Below are 18981 nucleotides of genomic sequence, written 5' to 3'. Positions count from 1 at the left end.
ACATTTAACAGCCAAATACGGGATGATTCCGTATTTTACGGGACGGGTGGCAACCACTGGATTGCTAACTCTTAGCTTCCATTTAACAGGAGGTTTGGATCAATCCAGTTTGCTGGTCATGTGTACAGTGCCTCATGAAGCCCCGACTTCAGCTGCAGTTCACATCATGTGAATCACCTCCCAACTCCTGAATGGAATACATTCACAATTCTCTCAAGGCAAAAGGTCATCCCCTTGCCTTGTGCACCTTTTCCTTCCACTTAACCTTCGCATTATGCTAGGAATAGTGCCACGTGAATAGCCATCTTCTTCAGCAGCGACCTCTTGTGATTTGCCCATCTTAAGATAGTCATCAGCTTTGCATTATGTAGACCATATCATAACCATGCCATATTGAAAATACTTTCTTTTGAAAACTTAAATTTTCCGAGAAAATTAGTTTGGGATTTTCATTACTTAAATAAACAGAGATAAACACTAATTCACCCTGGACAATCAATTTGTCCGGAGGTCTCACTTTTTAAGTGAATTACTAAAATAAATGAATTATTTGTTAATCGTAAAACTTGTTGAAACGTACCTGATGATGTATGACTTCAGGACTGCAACATTTCTGAATTGTTGTAAAACGCGCCACTGACCCCTAGTGGGCACCAATACTTACTACAGTGATTTAAAACAGGACAAAAAAAATGTTAGGAAATCAAAATTTGCTCCAGTTCCAAACAGTCATTTATTAATTTTTTATGTTAGCGTACATTGTGAAAAAACAAATCTCTTTCAACCTGACACATTTTGTGTTAAAGAAACAGAATGATAGAAAAGTCTAACATAGAAAAAAATAGGGAGCAGGTCACAGCTCTGTAGTGTCAATCTCGCTTTACATCCTACAAAATATTTTGAACAGAATAAACATTGTTTGCAATCCAGACTGAAAGCCACTCCTTGTGTTTCCAGAAACTGCTGAATCACTGTTCACAAGGCCGCTGTCCATTTGCCATGCAGGCAGTGCTGGGTGTGGTAAGGTTACAGCAATACGTCATGTCTGCACAAAAATAAAACCCTCCTTTTTTTTCTTTTTTCACAAGAACTCTTTTCCCTATCGAAAAGCAGGCTGTTACTTATCCAAAGCATAAGTTTACCAAATAATTGAAGAGAAAGAATTTGTCACATAACAACAAACTGGTAACATGACTCCAGTCTTGATGGATGACAAGTGCTTAATCCTTCCACAGACTGGCAAGGCCTCGGATGAGAGACGACAGCTAAGGCAAATGCAGCGGTGGACATACAGTATAAGACCCATGCACATGTTCGCAGAAAACAGGATAAAATGATCACTTCTGGAGTCAAAACACAAGATCCAATCATATGCGTTGCATCTAAAAGGAGTGCTTGTAAATTATGTCATTCAGTTATGTTACAGTATAAGAGTTTGGTAAAACAGACATTCAAAAGGAGGGGGGAGAAGTATTTTTCAGAGGCAGTAATTATAAAACAGTTTCTTCAAATAATGAACAAAGCCCTGCTGCCAAACATCTTTTGGTTCATCTGTAAATCACTTGCGCAAATAATCGTCTATATTACTGTAGATGTTCTATATAAATGGTTTCATACACTTTTTTTGTACTTTTACAACAAAGCCTGATCAACTACCACATAGGTTTTGAGATTTCACTGCTCGCTTTTCCCCAAGGCCTCACACACACACACACACCTTCTTCCTGTCATTGAAGTAGCTCAGTGAATGGTGTCACTTCAAAATCCTCAGTTCCACAGTGTTACGACTACATGGACTGGACAGAACAGGAGATATGGCTTCCGTGTCCGATTGTTTTCTGAAACTGCTGTGAGAAGATATGCTGACTTCATTAAGTGCCAATGGCCGCTTCCTATCCCAGTGGGGAAACCAGTCGGGCTTGTCTGACTGCTCTGAGGCCATGACGAATAAACACAGTGGAAAAGATTACAGCGGCATCAACATGCACCAATTAGAGCCAACGCACAGGCTGTATTTATTAGTCAAACCCCAAACCGTAGGAAAAGCAAATAAAATCTTGATTTGATTAAATAGATGATTCACTCAGGTTTATTTGGAAACAGTAAAAAGGCAGCATGACCTTAAATGAAAACAAGTGAAAAGGTCTCGGCAGCCTCATGATTGTAATTTTGAATATATATAAATGTTGCTACTTGGGGGGGAAAAAAAAAAATCATGTGGCCCTTCCGAAAAAGAAAATACATTTTCTAGCAGACAGGGTTGGTTGGTTGGTTGGTTGGTTGGTTGGTTGGTTGGTTGGTTGGTTGGTTGGTTGGTTGGTTGGTTGGTTGGTTGGTTGGTTGGTTGGTTGGTGAGCACCCACACCTTCAGTAAGTTGGTCATATTTGTGAAAATGAGGTAAGAATATATGTATATTTAAAATCTATGTAAAATTACTTTATATGGGTGGAAGTGGGGAGGAGAACTACCCAAATCTGATTCAAAACCCTAAATGTTTCCCCATTTCCTGTTCTGGCTTGTGTAGGTAACGACACAGGCCTGTAAGATAAGGTACGCAGACCAGCTGTGTCACAGATTAGGTCTTCTTTTTCAGCTCCTCGAACCGCCGCGTCAAATCGTCAAAGTCGATGTCGTCCGAGTTGGTGGTGGGTCCACCCAGGGAGGAGGTGGGGAGCGTGTCGGGAACGGAGGGAAGTTCTGGTAGGTTGTTGTGGTCAAACGAGTGACGAGGTGCAGGAGTAGGACCTGAAGGGAAGTACGAACAGTTTATTTTTTTCTACTATAACCGGCCAAAAGACATCGGGAGTGAACTTCACAAAAACCGTGGGGGAGAAGAACACCACAACTGGAATTATGTATCATAAACAAAACTGCATATGTTTCAGGTGGAACTCACCTAGAGCCTGAGAAGGAACAGAACCTTTGTCATTGAAGTCATCGATCTAAAACGCAGACAAAAATGCGTCACAAATCGTATTGTCACCTTTCTACTGTAGAAAAACTATTCATTAGACCTCACAAAGACAGAATAGGAGAATAAACAGAAAATATTCTGGTGCACAAATTATTTAAGAGCCATCACCCTTCAAAGCAGATGTTAGGAGGGAGGCAGCGAAACTTCTCTGATCGATAAATCAATCAGACTCAGGCACGCTCAGAGCAACTCACCATCTCATGTTAGTCAAAGCAGAAGCTATTCACAAAAAACAAACAGGCTGTGGGAAATAAATCCAAAGTGATGGCTCAAAATTGTTTTTTATACACAACAACTGAAAAGCAATTGAGGTGCAGACTTAATTTTTGAATTAACATGGCTGAAGTCTTGTTCTGAAGTCTGGAATCCCCTAAAAATCTACGAGATGTGTTGCCAGGTCTTTACTGAAGCTATTGTTCTTTTTCTGCTCAGTTTGTGTTCGGATGAAACACAATCAGGCACCATCTGGTGGAGATCAAGTGACTGACCAGGTCACTGCCGAATGCCAAGTCACTCTTACAGTTAAACTTTGTGGCAGCTATAACACTCAAACTCATCAGATTTAAATCGTTCCTCAGATCAGATGGACTCTGGTCTCTATGTCTTATATTTCTTTAGGTCTGTCTGATCTTGTCTATGCTTATTGCTTTTAACCCTCATTGTATTTGCTGAAAGGATGCATTTTTATAGACTTAGATAATGTGACACATCCTAAAGAGCTGCTTAGTCAGTTAGTAGATGTATAGGTCCTATCTGTTTTTATTATTAAAACTATTCATCCATTTTACTTTTAATTCAGCAGCGCGTTTATTAAAAAAAGTTGCTGATTTAAAAAGCAAATATCACAATTAAAATGAGCTTTGAACCTTTTATGTGCAAATCAGCAACAGACAATTGAAAAAACAACAGTACTGCAAATTGAATCTGCACTCCAATCCCATTTTCAGTACATAATTGTTAGTTAAATATACTCAGTGCATGCTTAAAAAGGCCGAGGGCTAAGCCAGTCTCCAGTAAGATATGGACTTCACTCTACATTTATAAATGTAGACGAACCAGGAATGTAGGTAAAACTACAAGCATGCTGAATAAACAGTCCTTCCCTGAGTGCTTCCCTGCCCTGTGCGTCTGTCCATCTGTGGGGATGGGGGTGGGGAGGCACTGACGTGAAGGGCTCAGTCACTTACGGACTCGTATGTGGGGGGAGAAGAAGGCAGCTGAGGGGGCTGCCCTCCTGCTACTGGGAAGCTGTTGTAGGTTCCAACCGAGGGGTTAAAAGGTTCCTGCAGAAAATGGCAAATAGTCAGGAAAACGTTGGGTAACCATCATCCATATCATCACACACAAGAATATTCTGCTGTGTTTGAAACTATTGTCCAAATACATACAGATTAAATGACTTTACTAACAAAGAGGAGATCTTTAAATAATTCTGTATGTCCAGGCAGACTTGGATTTTGTTATATTGTATAAAGTGCAATATAATCAATGAAAACAACTGAGCTCTGATGATCACATTTTATTTCATATTACTCTCACTTTGTAAGCAGAATATCATTTTGAACCGACTGAGATGACACTAAACTTTATGTGTGTTTAATATCAGTTATTAACAGAGAAAGTGGCAGGGAACTCAAGTCCCAACTGTTTTGGAAGAATATTTAGCTTGTTTTAGTGTTTATGTTAGAAATTCAGAGTCAGTGCGAAACTAAAATCTAAGTAAATTAGTACTTTCTTGGTAAATTGTGGGTCCTCTAAGAAATAAAACTTCAAAAAAGGTATTGTAAATGTTTATTAGATTTTTCTGCATGTTCCAAAAATTCCCCCAAAACAAAAAAAGTGTCCAAACTCAATACATAAAAAACTAAAAACTTTTAATCCCGGCTTGAAGTGGATGGACCAAAAACAGACATCGATTTCAGTCTTAAAATACATCTGCTAATCATTTTTAGAAAGCAAGTCAATTTATTTTTATTTTTTTCAAAATATGAAACATGGGCTAATAGTCTTGAAATCCAAATAGTTTCCCATACCCCATTTATTTTTTTCCATACTTTTGTGGACCTGAAAATGACTGGAAGTCTATTTTATACTTTTGAAGAATGCTTAGGACTGTTAAACTCACAGTAAGAGGTTAAAAGAGTATTTTAACATTTCTTACCGCTCCTTTTGGAGGTGGGTAGTTAAAAGCTGTTGGCATAGGCATAGGCATGGGCATGGGCATGGGCATGGGCATAGCTGTAGCAGGAGGAGCAGAAAAACCGCCTCCACTGCCTCCACCTCCATTCTTCCTGTCTGTATCCACATCAATTAGATCTGCCTCCTCTCCAGTACACACTTCAGGCTATCCAGAAACAGTTTGAGTAAATAAGCAAAACTCATTACATCATCCTTCATACATAGTCAAAGGGAATGTATTCAAAAGAAAATAACAACATACCCGGACCATAGCGTCAGGCTCATATGGCACATTGTAGTTCTTAGCTATCTCTATCAGATAGCGCTCCACTAGAATCTTGGGAGGAGCCTCCACGCTCAGTTTGTGCATCAGCTGTAATCATATCAGATGGTTATTCGACAAATGGTACATGTATTATTCAAAAAGACGACACAAAATACCAGAAAAATATGGCCTACCCTGTCGTTGACAGTGCCAATCTGGTTTGTTCTGCACAGCTTGCCATATTCCTTGCTGTATTTTGCACATAGTTGTTCAGAAACCTGAAGGAACCATTAAGAGACACAGCTGACATGATAGAAATAAAACTGCTCACTGAAACAGTTATTTGTTACATCAGAATTAAACTTAATCAAAAGGAATTTTACTTTGATTTAATTTTGTCCTAAATGTACAGACATTTGTAATATAACTAAAAATACTTAGTGGAATATATTTTTTTTTCTTTTAATTGAAAAAGCACTTACAATCTTCAGCTCAGACACCTCTGACTGGAGGCGAGGCGCTGCCCAGATGAGAGTGGACACTGCCTCTTGCAAGCCTGGATCCAGCTCCCTGGCAGCCACAAAAGAAGTAGATGAGCATTGTGACAGCTTATAAAGCACACACCAGTTTGTTTCAGTACTCACTTCATGGACTGGATGAGGCCGAAACGAGTGAGCAACAAGTCACAGTACAGCTCAAGGATCTCCATGGCTTCAACCAGGTAGTCCTCTCTGATGATGTGTTCAACACGAATCCGGGCCCGCTCATCCTTGCCAGAGGACAGGTAATCTGCAATCTCCTTCCTTGCCTTTTGGGCGAGCTCAGCTTCATTTGAAATTTGTGAAGATTGGTCAAGTTAAAAACTGTCACTAATGGCAGCAACAAGAGAAAATGAATCAAACTTATTTGTCAACTTCAATGCACTCACTTTTCTTCTTCTCTAGGAGTTTAAGTCGGTTTATGACCAGCCGCAGGTTAACTCTTAGCCTTTCTCCTTTGAAGCCTCCTCCCAACATGACGACAGTGTATCTGTGGACAGAGTATAGTGTGATCAGAAACCATACGGAAACATCCGATGCAGTGACTCACCTCATCATGTGAGGGCGAGCAAACTGACCGTGGCGAGCAAACTGACCGTGTTGTTCAGCCCCAAACAACAATAAACACATGTAAACACAAAGTAAATTAGACACTGAAATCACGCTGACAACTGAAACTATTCGTTGATTATGCTAAAGTCAGTTAGCTTTAGCTTAACGTAAGCTAACAATAAGAAATTGCGATACTTTCAGAGTTGACAAATTATATTTGTTTTATTTGTATATCCACATATTTTACCACAATGTTGTAGCAGTTTAAGGTTAACTCAAGCCTGATTGTTTCCCAGAGTTCAGTTTGTTAAAGCTCAGTTTCTATGCGTTGGTTAGCTTCCAACTACTAGCTCTTGCTAAACGCTTTCAAAACAAAAACAAACAGACGCTAATACACTCAAATACGTTAAAGAATTTTATTTTACACATATAACATTTATCCTACAAAAAACGAAAAAAGACTTACCTGAAAGTCTGTAACTGTTAGGCAAGCCAAGACACGCAACTAATAAGGGTTTCTGTCCCTGTTTCGTCGCCTAGTTTACTTCCGTAATGGTTTGCGTTTACGTCATGGGGATTTTACCAAAGAGGCGGAGACGAGGTATGGCAGGCCAGAGTGACATTTAATAACTACACTCCTCTCGCGTTATCTTTTTTAAAATGTGGCATTTTTACATACTTGGTATATATCAAATGGGTTTCTTAGTCATCAGAATGGAAAAAATCTACTTTTAAATTGCATTTCAACTGGCCATTTTTGTAAAGGACTTTGGAAAAATACTTTAAAAACATTGAAAAATCCTTTAAGTTTTATTAAATGTTTCAAAGTGAACCATTATTCATGATTCAGTGATTCCTTATAAAAAGAAAGTTTCAGCTATCCGAGATGTTAATCTTCTTATCCTAATCATCATTTTGCATCTCACACGTCATTCTATTGAGGAAAAATGACATCACTTTTTCTATTCCTGAGCATGAGCGTTTACTGTCAGTCAACACTTATGGAGTAAATCTAATAGTAAAGTACAGTTGTATTAACAATCAAATGTAAACATTTTCTCTATTTGGTTACTTTACACTATATAGTTTAATATATATTTCAGCCATATGTTTACCAATCATTGTACAACACAAAATTGTCTTGGGTACATTTAAAAAGAACAATTTCTTTCCAACAAAAATTGTAATTGCTTTAATTTATTGGTGTATGATGTGTGTGTATGTGTCAAGGAATAAGTTGGGGCAAATGCAGGCAACAAATTGTAGAGGAATAACAAAGCCTAAGATACGCTGCTGGATTTTTAAAAATAAATCCCACGCTGAGTCTGAAACATTACTAGAAACTACAGCAATATTCATATAATTGTAATGCTGTTTATTAGGATGCTAACCACTTAAAAAGTCACTTTCATCAACAAAACTATTGCAGTCTTGCTTATCGTGTTAATATTGATTTAGGTAATCCAACTTAGATTTGATGTTAGCATAACATTTTCTTCTTATAGAAAGACAAATGAGAAAAATGATAGAGAACTACACTGGAATTCAAGCTGGACATCAAAGACTCATTATACATCAGATTATGAATAAAATTCATAATCTCTTCACATAAATCTGGCTTTTATGTCAGTTTCTGTCAGGCATTATGCTCACATCACCCCCTGATGGCAAAAAGTGATTATGTTCTTCAATGTGGTACAACTGTTGAGCTGCAAAAATCAAGAGAGGAAGTAAAAAACAAAATCTGCTGCAGGCAGACTCATAATCCAAGCTAAGGCCCCTATTGATTCTTACTGCAGCACAATAACCATTGTAGATAGTAAAATAAAGTGCTTTATGTGAATAAACACAAACATTTGAATAAAAACAGAAACAATTTATTCACACTTTCAGACTTAATGTATTGCAGTTGTTTCATAAAAGAATCTGTACAATGAAAAGGTGATCATCAAAAATAAACCAGAAGAGTCATTACAGCTTGAGTTTGCTGACAGAAACCTCCTTTTGTTTCTTCTTCTTTGAAGACTGTTCCTTTGTACTTTTGATCTGACTTTTGACCTGATCCTGAAGCTGAGAGAAGAAAGCTTGAGAAGACCGCAGAGCCTTGTCCTTTCCTTCATCCTGAAAGCAAAGGAAACGGTATTAGATGCGTCACTTCAGAAACACACTGAGCTATTTAAGGGGCAATGAAGTGTTTGTGTTGGCATCCAGAAGGTGTGGCTCAACTTGCATAAACGAAAGATGAATCAGCTAAATGTGCAAATGCTAAAAATAGATACTCAAATTGTGATGTGCAGGTTAAAAATGTGCTGATAAAGGATGCAACCTGTCCGTGACTAGTGCTTTGTCTGTAAACAAATAATACACAGCTATAAAGTATAAAAAGTCAAATGTGTTATGAAAATATTTGGCAATACTGTTCACATTGTAAGTCAGAAACTATGAGAATTTGGTTTGTGTATAATCCAATAAAGTGCTCAACCTTTAGTATTACGGCTTTGCCTCCCTTTGTGAGTTTCTTCAGGTTTTCAGTGACTTCAGCCTTCGAAGGCTTTTTATTTCCCCCGGTCCTGCTAGCTTCCTTAAGCTTTTGTCTCTTCTCCTTCTCCTGAATCTTCAGACGCTTCACTTTCTTCTTGTGCCGTCTCTCGCGCTTCTTGTCAGTCGACGTCTTCTCAGTATCACCCAGTAAGTCTCCGGCCTTGTTCTTCTCCTTTAATAAGCAGAAAGTGCTTATAAGCTGTTGTGTAACTGAAAAACTGGTATCACCACCATAGATACTTGTAATTAGATTGAAGCTGGCAAACCTTGACTTCTTCTGGTGCGAGCAGAGTGGCATCACTAGTGCTGACCGGAGCCACCTCCTCCATAGTGATGGACGGGAGGTTCGACACCACCTTGACCTCTGGAACAGGCTGTTCAAGACAGTAAACATGGATGGATGAGTTCATCATCACTATCCTGCTATCCTTTACATTTATCGTACAGCATGTCTCATCCTCATTTAGCTATTTCCTTTCTTTTTTTTTATTATTGAATGAAATTTATTTCAAAATGACATTTTATTCATTTTGCCTTTTTTTGTACCTTTTAGTAACTGATATCAGAAAATAACTCACTGGTTTTGGTGTGAAGTGGAAGTTGGAAAGAGCGTCCAGCTTTAGGAAGAGCGTGTCCATAAGTTTTTGAATTTCTACATGAGCTGGGTTCTCCTCTTCCTCTGTCTTATTCTGAAATAAGAGGATAATAAAACGGAGGCTCTGCGGATTGTATGTGATGGAGAACAAGTGTAAAGTCAAACCTGAATCTGTTTGATGTATTCTTGCTCATAGATTTGTGCTAGACTCTGCTTGCTCTTCTCATGGTCCAGAGTCAGTCTCTTTTTGTATTCAAACACCTCCTCCTTAGGCTTCTCTTTACGCTCCACATCATCAAATGCCTTGTGTGAACACAAGATGAAGGCACTGATTCAAAGAAACATTAATAATAATAATAAAAAATCAGGTTAAATAAAAGTCTCCATGTCTGACCTGGTCTTTTATTCTCTGTTTGATGATGTCTTCAAGCTGCAGGGTGGTCTCCTCAGTAATAGCAGGGGCTAAAGAACGAAACTGGGTTATTTGGTTTACCTGACAGGCTTGCTAAATAGACTGCTACGTCAAACGACAGCTGATCAATCGAAAAGCACGAGAATAAAGGCTCACCCAATCTTGATGCCTGTTCAAACTCCACGTCCTCCTCCAGCATGCTGTTCTCCGGACGGGTCTGCGCCGTCACCTCTCCGGACAGCTGCCACGCCTTCTCTGCCAGAGCTGCGTTCTCCAGCTCCTGGATCTTCTGAGACATCTGCAAGATGGGAGACCAGCGGTAACTAAAAGTGAACTGCAGGGAACCTTCTTTCACATATTCTTGAGAAAAACTCTTTTGTCGAGATTTTCTGCCGGAGGAATTATCAAAAAAAAACAAAAAAAACATCAAATAATAATAATTTGAGACCATAGAAAAACTTATTTATATTCTTAACTCAATGTTTTCATAGTAACGTTTTTGTTTTGCTTCATTTTAGAAATTCAACTCTGTACTATCAGAAGTAGATTTCAGAATCGGTTATAAATCAAATCAGCAGCATTTGAAGCTTTGTTACCTTCTCCTGTCGCTTCTCATATGAAGACTTTACTTCGGACTTTTCCGAGCTTGAAGTTTTTCCTCCAAATGTCTCCTCCATGTCCTCCCCCTCGCTGTCCTCCTCCCCAGACAGGTCAAAGGTCACCTTCTTTCGAGAGGCTTTACTTGGACTTCCTCCGTCACCGCTACCAGAAAGCACAGACATGCTGCCATCAAACTGAAGTGCTTCTCTGACATATGAATAAAAAAAAAGTAACTGATCACACTTACTCATTATCGTCCTCCTCTTCCTCATCAAAATCCTCTTCTTCTCCTTCATCCTGGATGTCCTCCATCTCATCATCATCGTCATCATCATCTGACTGCTCATTTATTTTAGCTGGTCCGCCGTCCATGGCATCAAAGAAATCTTTGTACTTGAGATTCCTGGAGCTCTTTGCCTGTTAATATTGTTAATATAAACAAAATTATTACATTTTTGTCTTCTGTGTTATCGTGGAAAGCAGAAATGTGACGTGCATACCATGTTTTTCTTCTTTTCTTTGGAGGACATAATCTCATCCAAGTCCAAATCATCGTCTTCATCAGAGGGAACGTCCTGAAAATAGTCAATATCATCTTCGCCCTCGTCTTCCTTTCCCTCACGTTTGTCCATCTCATCAAGAAACGACTCCATCTCTGACAGTTTGAAGAACCTATCATCAACCTCAGAGGGAACAACTTTTGTCCTGGAGTCATTCCTCACACCTTGCTTCTTCTGCTTCTCTCGTTTCTCAAGAGCGTCCACGTCAAAATCTATATCAGAGTCTTCCTCAGAGTCACTTTGTGCCTCCGCTGCCTTTTTATTTCGGAGTTTGGAAGGTTGTTCAGTGTCATTTTCATCATCTGTCTCTCCTTCAGCCTCCTCTTCATTCTCGTCTTCCTCCTCTGTGTCCTCTTTCAGCAAAGTCTTAATTAAAGTCTCATCTACGGCATTTTTAAAATGTTTCATCACAGCATTATTCTGTATCTCCAGTTCCTGCCAAATCTGCTCCTCATCAAAGTTGTCCACCACCAGCTGAGGCAGAGGGCTTCCTTTACAACCTGCAGGCTCCACAGATTTTTGGAGGTCATAGAGGGTCTTGGTGAGGGAAGTAAATTCTGCTGCAGGTCCATCTTGAAGGCTGAAGAGGTGAAAACAACTGTTTAATCTGGCATATCTAGAAATACGGTTCAATGAGGAATTTCTAACTGTACTTGTTTTGTTTTTGTTTTTTTCAATTTGAGCAACAAATGATACCAAAGAAACCAATGGTAGATTTATGATCTATGATGCAAAAATTATAGGAAAAACTTGAAAACTGAAGTGTAACGCAGAACATTCATCTGTAATATGCTAAAACAGATACAAAGATACAGACTGTTGGACTGAAATTAACACCAAATGTGCAACATAAGCCTAAAAAATTTAACAAATGTCAGTATTGGCGTTTCATTTCTAAAGACAAAATCATAACTTCTGCTCGACAAACAGCATATTTGTCTTTGTGACATTGAAATCGTTTCTGTCTTATGCTTATGACCTAAAAATCAAAAACCTTTAGGAATCATCCTGCTAAACATTTTCTTTTAGGTGTTTCTATATCCAAATAGAAATATAGGAGAGATCTTCATTCTTCTATATATTTTTTTTTCACCTCGTTGTGAAAGAGTGTCTGTCTCTATCTCCACATATGTGTGTCTTTTTCATGAAATTACAGATGGCTGTGAGATCATGTTTCAGTTGTCAGTCAATTTATTAAAGATCAATCAGTCAGATATTCAGTTTAGCTCTGTAAGGAAGGTCAGATACAAAACAAACCTTTTTTCATACATTAAATTCTTTAACACTAAGAACTAATTAATTAATCAACGACAACATAGGCTCTGATTAACATATTACAGTAAGATAATAACCAGAAGCAGGTTTGGGATACAGGATTTCATGCATAAATGTCTTGAAAGGTCTCAATTTCTGTTGAATTGAAGAATATTACCCCTATCAAGGAACCTGCTAATTTCCCCTTTATGCTTTCTACTACATAGAAAGACATAGAAAACTACAAATCGGTATCGGCAAAAAAAAAACTCTGACCACTGCATTTCTAAATACACTTAAGACTTAGTTATGCATGTTATCTTGTAGCAAATTAATCATTTTACTTCAATTATAACACTAAATTTACATCTACACTACTACTTGCTAATGCTACAGCTACTACGAATGCTACTACTTTAGCTTTAGCCTAGCGCTAGATACGTCAATCTTTGCTTTTTGATTATGAAAAACATTCAGCAGTTGTTTTCTCCGGCATTAGCTACTTGCCTCAGAAAGTTCTCTGGCTGTGCCGTGTTGTCATTTATTATCTTAACACAGTCCTCCAGCACTCTCCTCATTTCTCGGTTAGCCATGTTTCACTCACATGTGTGAGCGTCTGAGTGTCGTAAGTAAATAGGCTCTAAGTGAAACACTTCCGCTGCCGCAGCAGCTTGGTTCCGAGGTACTAACATGGCGTCCGCTGTGCTGAAGGTTGCAGGTTTGTTTACGTCGACTAATGTCTTACGCCAACTACTGGACTCCTATGTGATATTCTTTACACATTCATTATTATCATTGGACGTCAGTAAAAACAAGGATGAACTTTAACGTTGCTGGACAGAACAATGATCAAGTTACATTAGCAGTTTGTTTTACTGAAGCCTTTGTTTGCATTGTTGTTCATGAAGTCTGAGTTTGATCAGATGCATTTTAATGTAGGCACACAGGATTAACTTATTGAGTTTTATACGAATAGACAGAGAAACATATTCACCTCGTTCAATCATATACAGAAACACCATTAAATAAATTGTTTTGTTGAAATAAAAATTAATCCACGTTTATTTTAGATTTGGGGATGCTAAAATCCCCAAATCATAGCATTTGATACATCCCCAAATACTATGGGGATGTATCAAAACAGTATTTAAAACTACAGTAACTATTGTTTTTAAAAGGGTTTTAAATCCACGAAAATATACGTTTATTCTGTGTCGTAAGTCTACCCTTATCTGAAGATCTGTAGGAAGCTAAATAGAAAAGTTCTTAACCCTGAATGAAAAGGGAGGCAAACTTGTCAGTTTATTTTTTATTTTTGAAGGACTTTTAAATGTAATTTAGTTTAAAACAATTAAGACGCAAATAACAAGACACGGTAAAATTACTACAATACAAAACTTAATACTAAATATACAAAATCAGACAATAGTGGGTAATAAAATAAAGTGAACAAAAACAAATAAATTATGTGGCAGAAAACATGTATTAAGCTGGGTGTCTGTAAGGAAGATGCTGTTCAAATTAACTTTTAAGTGTTTTCCAACAGGTAGGTTTTTACTTTTGATTTAAAAACACAAAACTCTGACTTTAAAAAAAAAAAAAATCTAGAACACTGTCTAGTAAAATAAAATGACACGTTATCAAACCATGGACCATTTATGAAGCTAATTTGATGGAAAATATTTTGACAAGGTTGTTTCTCATCTTATTAACTTGTTCGTCCAGCGGCAGGCTTTTCCAGATGTTCTCGTGCTGCCATCCTGCGAGGACATTCGACAACTGCCCCCCTCCGCCGGGGTGTTCCTGGATCGCTGTGGAAACTGGGGAAGCTGAACCACATAGCCATCGCCGTGCCCGACATGGAGAAAGCCACGGCTCTGTATCGAGATGTACTCGGTGCCACTGTGAGCGAAAAGGTCCCCCTGCCGGAGCACGGGGTCTACACAGTGTTTGTGGAGCTGGGCAACACTAAGCTGGAGCTGCTCCATCCTCTCGGAGAGAAGAGCCCCATCTCTGGGTTCTTACAGAAAAACAAGTCAGGAGGGATGCACCACATTTGTATTGAGGTGCGAAACTGATGGCGCTGAAACTATTAGTTTGAAACTTAAAGTTGTTTTCACATCTACAAAACTAATAATCCAGATCATAGTCGCATTTCAAAGCAGGTGACTATTATTGTAGCGGTTTTGTCCAAAAGTCTCAAGTCATTTCTTGATTTGATGTTTCAAAGCCAGGCATCCAGACGCTCTCATACTCTTTTAAAGTGGTATTTAACAGTAGCTTAACAGATTTTTAGACAGACCTATAAACCATGCAGACATAAAAAGGATTAATCGCAGACGCACTTTATTACAGCAGCCTGTTGGAAGGACAGAATACGTTCCAATTTCTTTAACTGGATCTATAAAAAACTCGTAAGATAACAAGTTGGCTCTCAAAGAGTTACTATGTATAATCTTTGCGTTTGTGAAGGAGGATGCACTTCTCAGACACTGTGTTAGATCTTTTCTGGTCCTTTTTACCTATTTCTTCAAGTAGGACATTTCATCTGCTGTAGGTAGATGTCAGACCTAACATGTCTTCGTTTGTCCTCCATATTCCCACATCCATGGTTCTGTTGAACAACGACTGCACAGTGTGCTGTTATGACCAGATGAGAGAAGTGTACAGAAAATATGGAACATTTCTGCAAAATGTAAAACCTTAACTCATTTTTAAAAAGCTCAAATAACAAGTGTATTGGATATGACCTAATTAAAAGAATGTGTCTCTCATTTGAAGCAAAGTATTAAGAAATTGAACTTCAGGTGGAAGTTTAAAAATATTTTCTAAGTGTTATATCTTCGGGACTGACCTTCTCTCATGCAGCACTTGTACAGGTCAAGGGTCAAAATATCCAAAATAAACAACCAAAATATCTTGGTTCTGACCTAAACAAACTGTTTAGGTTTTTATCTTCAGGTCAGAGCTACAGAAAACAATTTTCATAAACCAGACACCACAGAGACTGTTTTTTTCTCCCCAGGCTGTCTCTCTGTTGAACACAGTTATGTCCTCATTTAGAGAAAAGCGGAACTGAGGTCAAATTCCTTGTTTTTTTTTGTGTGTGCATGTGTGTGTAAAAACATGGCTTTTTTTAAATGAGCATTGAGATTTTTTCTTGTGTTAAAGTGCTATGTTGAGAAGTCATTGACTTTATTTTGTTGCAGTTACCGGTTGCAGTTACCTGTGTCTATGTTTATAGATCATTGAGCAAGAGATAAGGTACACCCAGGTCATAGGAATTATCAACACAAGCAACTGTGTTCTTTCTCTCTTTCTCCCTCCCCCTCTCTCTCTCTCTCTGTCTCTCTCTCTCTCTCTTTCTCTCTCTCTTTATTACACACACCTTATTGCAGTAAGGCCACAATCTGGTAATTGCACCGTTGTGCACCTCCAGGTGCCTAACTCATGGCATATAATCTATGTTATGACCCGGCTCTTACAAAAAAAAGAAAAAGGAAAACAGAAAAGGCCACTGGCTGTAACAATCTATCACACATAACATAGTTCTTCTCAAGGTTGCCTAAAACCATATAATCAAAATACATTGCCACTCTCATTTGAAAAGGAAGATTACTGACATGAGTGCCGTCAACTATGTTTCTTTATAGTTTAGTTTTTGTGATCTAACCTTTTTGTTTTTTTTACCTTGGTTTCATGGTTAAAAATGTTAGCCCTGTGAAGGATTCCAGTCTTTCTATTTTAATATGGTTAGTCTGATATTGAGAATTCGCATAATGATTGGGTTAATGTGGGCTGCAGCTTTGTGACTATTTCAGTTTTCCTTTTGGAAATCTGGACTCCAATAGCTCTAATTTAAACTGAACTCTAGCTAGTGTATTTTATTGGAGGACTTGCAGTTAATTGTAAGTGTGAAATAATAATCTGGAAACAGTCCCTGATAAAACAGGTCAATCTATAAATAATTGTAGATTCATACTGAGTTAGAAACAGCTCTAATTAACAGTGTTGTGTTTCTTTTCTTTTTCTTTTTTATTTTTTTGCTTAGCTCAGTATTTCCATCATGTATCTTATAAACAAAGAACACACACTCCACACAATTTGATTGCTGCACATTTTGCTGAGGGTTGAAGGTTTATGTCTGTAAACAGATCTCAACATTAATGCTAGACTGAGTTGTCAGCATCACAGAAACTTAAATTAAAACTCAAATTTCTGGAAGCTGTTCATACTTCCTAACTCTCACTACAACAAAAGTGTACTGTCACGGTGGTCAAGTAGAAGTGATTCAGAGAGCTGACTCAGTTGTTGTCTTAGTTTGTGGTACAGTAGGGTAAAGTGTACGATAATCTAACTGCAGATGAATGATTAACAGAGTTTTCCTCCCGTCTGCAGGTGGACGACATTACTGCTGCGGTGGCCGACTTGAAGTCAAAGAACATCAGAACCCTGTCGGCAGAGCCTCAAATAGGCGCTCATGGGAAACCGGTCATGTTCCTTCATCCCAAAGACTGTGACGGTGTGCTGGTGGAGCTGGAAGAAGCATGAGCCTCTCTGATCTGCATGAACTGTCGGAGCTCTCCATGCGTATCTACATATTCCTCAGTCACTTTGACAACACGGTGATAGCGTTGTTGAATGCCCTCTGTGGCACTTCTCATTTCAGAAACTGTGTTCCTAACTCTCCTGATTTTGTTTTGCATTTGTTTGAATCATTTAGAGTGGCGTGTTTAGACTGTGTTCATAAAGAGGAACTTCCACTACCTGCCTGCTCTTTTGTAAATGCGTTTTGAATCGGAGCTTGACATTTTAATCTAACAGAACACAATGTTCTTCTCCACCGGCTGCAACTTGAAATGAGTGTGTAGCCCGGAAAACGGATCGTTTCTAGGAAACAGAAGCAAAACTCCCACTCTTGTTCAACATCCTGGGGAAGTTCATCAAGCAACATTTCTGTCACTGATCATCATCAGGCAAATATGGTTCTAAAAAAAGTCTACCAGTGTCATCAAATAATAACACAAGACCAGTGCAAAACATTTTTTAAAAGGAACATGGCTAAAATACAATGCATTACCCCTCAAAATGCACATTTATAGAACCTCCTGTTAAGCTGTACAAAAAAAGCCCTTAAATGAATTTATATTATATTGCAGTGGCATAATATTATAAACATTTTAAGAAAATCCAACATTTAAACTCAATACAACTGATAAGCAGGAGAAGGGGAAAAACCTGTAAAGAAATTTAGGCTTTTTTTGTTTTTGAATCATCTATAAAATGTGTAACATTTCACATGTTTAGAGCATACAAAGAAAGGAATCTTCAGGAGTTCATTCTTGCACAATCTCGAGTGTCCACAGTCCTGATTCTTCTCCTCCTCCACAACGCCGCAGATTTTCTTCAGGGTTTATGACCGTGTTATGTAATGACCAGGGCAGAGAGCTGAATTTGTCTGATGTTTGTTGATTTGGATCATCCTGCTGAAAGACCCAGTTTGGTTTCCTCTAGGAGGCCACAAGAAACATAATACGAAACCTCCTGGTATTTCAATTATTTTTATGCTACCATGTGCTCTTATAAGGTGCTTAGTGTCAAGGTAACAAGTTACCCACAAAATGCATCATAACATAAACAGTTTATAAAGCCATGATACCAGAATGTTGGGTTACCACTAGAAGGCGCAGATTAAGATTCAAGAGGAAAGCAGGGGCACCACACTTTGCAAAATAGCAAAGTCTGATGACGTATGGTAACCTCAAACATCTCACTTGGACTTCCTGTTAAGTTTTCTTGGAGGACATGGAAATTCCCTGATGACTCCAGACTTGCAGAACATTGTGGACTAAATGTTTGGAAATGAATGTTGGGTTTTACACACACACAAAAAAGTATAGTGTTTTCACTTGAAACTGAAGCTGTAAACATCTTTGCGTCACTTGAAACATCTGAGTAAGACTTCTTTGAATAAGCTGCTAAAGGCAAAGTGTCACCTTGAACCACATGATTAGACACTTAACCAAAATCCCTTAATTTTAAGAGTCATGTTACAACCTTCAAACTAAGACACAAGGACACCGACTTGCTAAGTGCAATAAACACTTGAAGGATCTAGTGAAGGCAGAGACATGTTTATATAATGTAGCTATTAAGGTTTCTGTATTACCAGGCAACTATAACTGGTCCAAAGCAGCACTAGCCTTAAAATTTGTAAAAGACAGAGTGAAGAATGACATTTAATCTGCAAGAACAGTGATTGCTCCATGGAAACAGGATAGCTTTGATTAAAAAGGGAACCTCTTAGGGCTGTCAGCCATGATGGTAGAGCTCTCACTAATTTGGTAAGGCAAAACAAAATCTAAAATACAAAGTCAGGGAACACAAGATTAATCTGAAACCTAAACCCATCATGTTGAATCTTCCAATTTGACAGTTCCCTAGTTAGGAATGAGGTCACATCAAGTGTATCCCTGAATACTAAACCAGCAGCACTAATGTTAAAGCCAG

At 38.3% G+C, this 18981-nt stretch overlaps 3 protein-coding genes across 4 annotated transcripts; 1 reads left to right on the top strand and 2 right to left on the bottom strand.

Annotated features, from left to right (window-relative positions):
* Window positions 1–2307: 2307 nt before the first annotated feature.
* Window positions 2308–7084, bottom strand: ist1 (IST1 factor associated with ESCRT-III). 2 transcript variants are annotated; one of them, XM_007553880.2, is made up of 10 exons: window positions 6976–7084; window positions 6347–6447; window positions 6063–6243; window positions 5901–5988; window positions 5613–5696; window positions 5416–5526; window positions 5137–5319; window positions 4163–4258; window positions 2898–2943; window positions 2308–2746 (listed from the first exon to the last, which is right to left on the bottom strand). In XM_007553880.2, the coding sequence occupies exons 2-10, from the start codon at window positions 6432–6434 to the stop codon at window positions 2577–2579; spliced, it is 1047 nt and encodes a 348-aa protein (XP_007553942.1). In that variant the 5' UTR covers window positions 6435–6447; window positions 6976–7084; the 3' UTR covers window positions 2308–2576. The 2 variants fall into 2 exon arrangements, with proteins under 2 accessions (XP_007553942.1, XP_007553943.1); XM_007553881.2 differs by having other exon boundaries at window positions 2898–2904.
* A 1280-nt stretch (window positions 7085–8364) lies between these two features.
* On the bottom strand, window positions 8365–13120 carry mphosph10 (M-phase phosphoprotein 10 (U3 small nucleolar ribonucleoprotein)). The gene is made up of 11 exons (XM_007553878.2): window positions 12979–13120; window positions 11158–11797; window positions 10905–11074; window positions 10654–10819; window positions 10214–10355; window positions 10040–10107; window positions 9811–9948; window positions 9629–9739; window positions 9317–9424; window positions 8992–9222; window positions 8365–8630 (listed from the first exon to the last, which is right to left on the bottom strand). The coding sequence occupies exons 1-11, from the start codon at window positions 13062–13064 to the stop codon at window positions 8481–8483; spliced, it is 2010 nt and encodes a 669-aa protein (XP_007553940.1). The 5' UTR covers window positions 13065–13120; the 3' UTR covers window positions 8365–8480.
* On the top strand, window positions 13085–17701 carry mcee (methylmalonyl CoA epimerase). The gene is made up of 3 exons (XM_007553879.2): window positions 13085–13189; window positions 14197–14537; window positions 16870–17701. The coding sequence occupies exons 1-3, from the start codon at window positions 13162–13164 to the stop codon at window positions 17020–17022; spliced, it is 522 nt and encodes a 173-aa protein (XP_007553941.1). The 5' UTR covers window positions 13085–13161; the 3' UTR covers window positions 17023–17701.
* Window positions 17702–18981: the final 1280 nt, after the last annotated feature.

This window comes from Poecilia formosa, unplaced genomic scaffold (assembly GCF_000485575.1).
Source record: "Poecilia formosa unplaced genomic scaffold, Poecilia_formosa-5.1.2 Scaffold60, whole genome shotgun sequence".
Classification (NCBI taxonomy): domain Eukaryota; kingdom Metazoa; phylum Chordata; class Actinopteri; order Cyprinodontiformes; family Poeciliidae; genus Poecilia; species Poecilia formosa.
Note: the sequence above shows the minus strand (reverse complement) of the source record. Positions and strands in the feature narration are given on the sequence as shown.

Bases quoted from the DNA above. Each gene is read 5' to 3' on its own strand.
- ist1 (XM_007553880.2), bottom strand. From the start codon at position 6,434: ATGTTGGGAGGAGGCTTCAAAGGAGAAAGGCTAAGAGTTAACCTGCGG. The intron at 5,697-5,900 runs GTAAGTGCTTTT...TGGTTCCTTCAG, and splicing joins AGGTGTCTGAGCTGAAGATT to GTTTCTGAACAACTATGTGC. The intron at 2,747-2,897 runs GTGAGTTCCACC...ACTTCCCTTCAG, and splicing joins TGTTCCTTCTCAGGCTCTAG to GTCCTACTCCTGCACCTCGT.
- mphosph10 (XM_007553878.2), bottom strand. From the start codon at position 13,064: ATGGCTAACCGAGAAATGAGGAGAGTGCTGGAGGACTGTGTTAAGATA. The intron at 9,740-9,810 runs GTTTGACTTTAC...CTCTTATTTCAG, and splicing joins AATACATCAAACAGATTCAG to AATAAGACAGAGGAAGAGGA. The intron at 9,425-9,628 runs GTGAGTTATTTT...TGTCTTGAACAG, and splicing joins TCCACTTCACACCAAAACCA to CCTGTTCCAGAGGTCAAGGT.
- mcee (XM_007553879.2), top strand. From the start codon at position 13,162: ATGGCGTCCGCTGTGCTGAAGGTTGCAG. The intron at 13,190-14,196 runs GTTTGTTTACGT...TTGTTCGTCCAG, and splicing joins CGCTGTGCTGAAGGTTGCAG to CGGCAGGCTTTTCCAGATGT. The intron at 14,538-16,869 runs GTGCGAAACTGA...TCCCGTCTGCAG, and splicing joins TGCACCACATTTGTATTGAG to GTGGACGACATTACTGCTGC.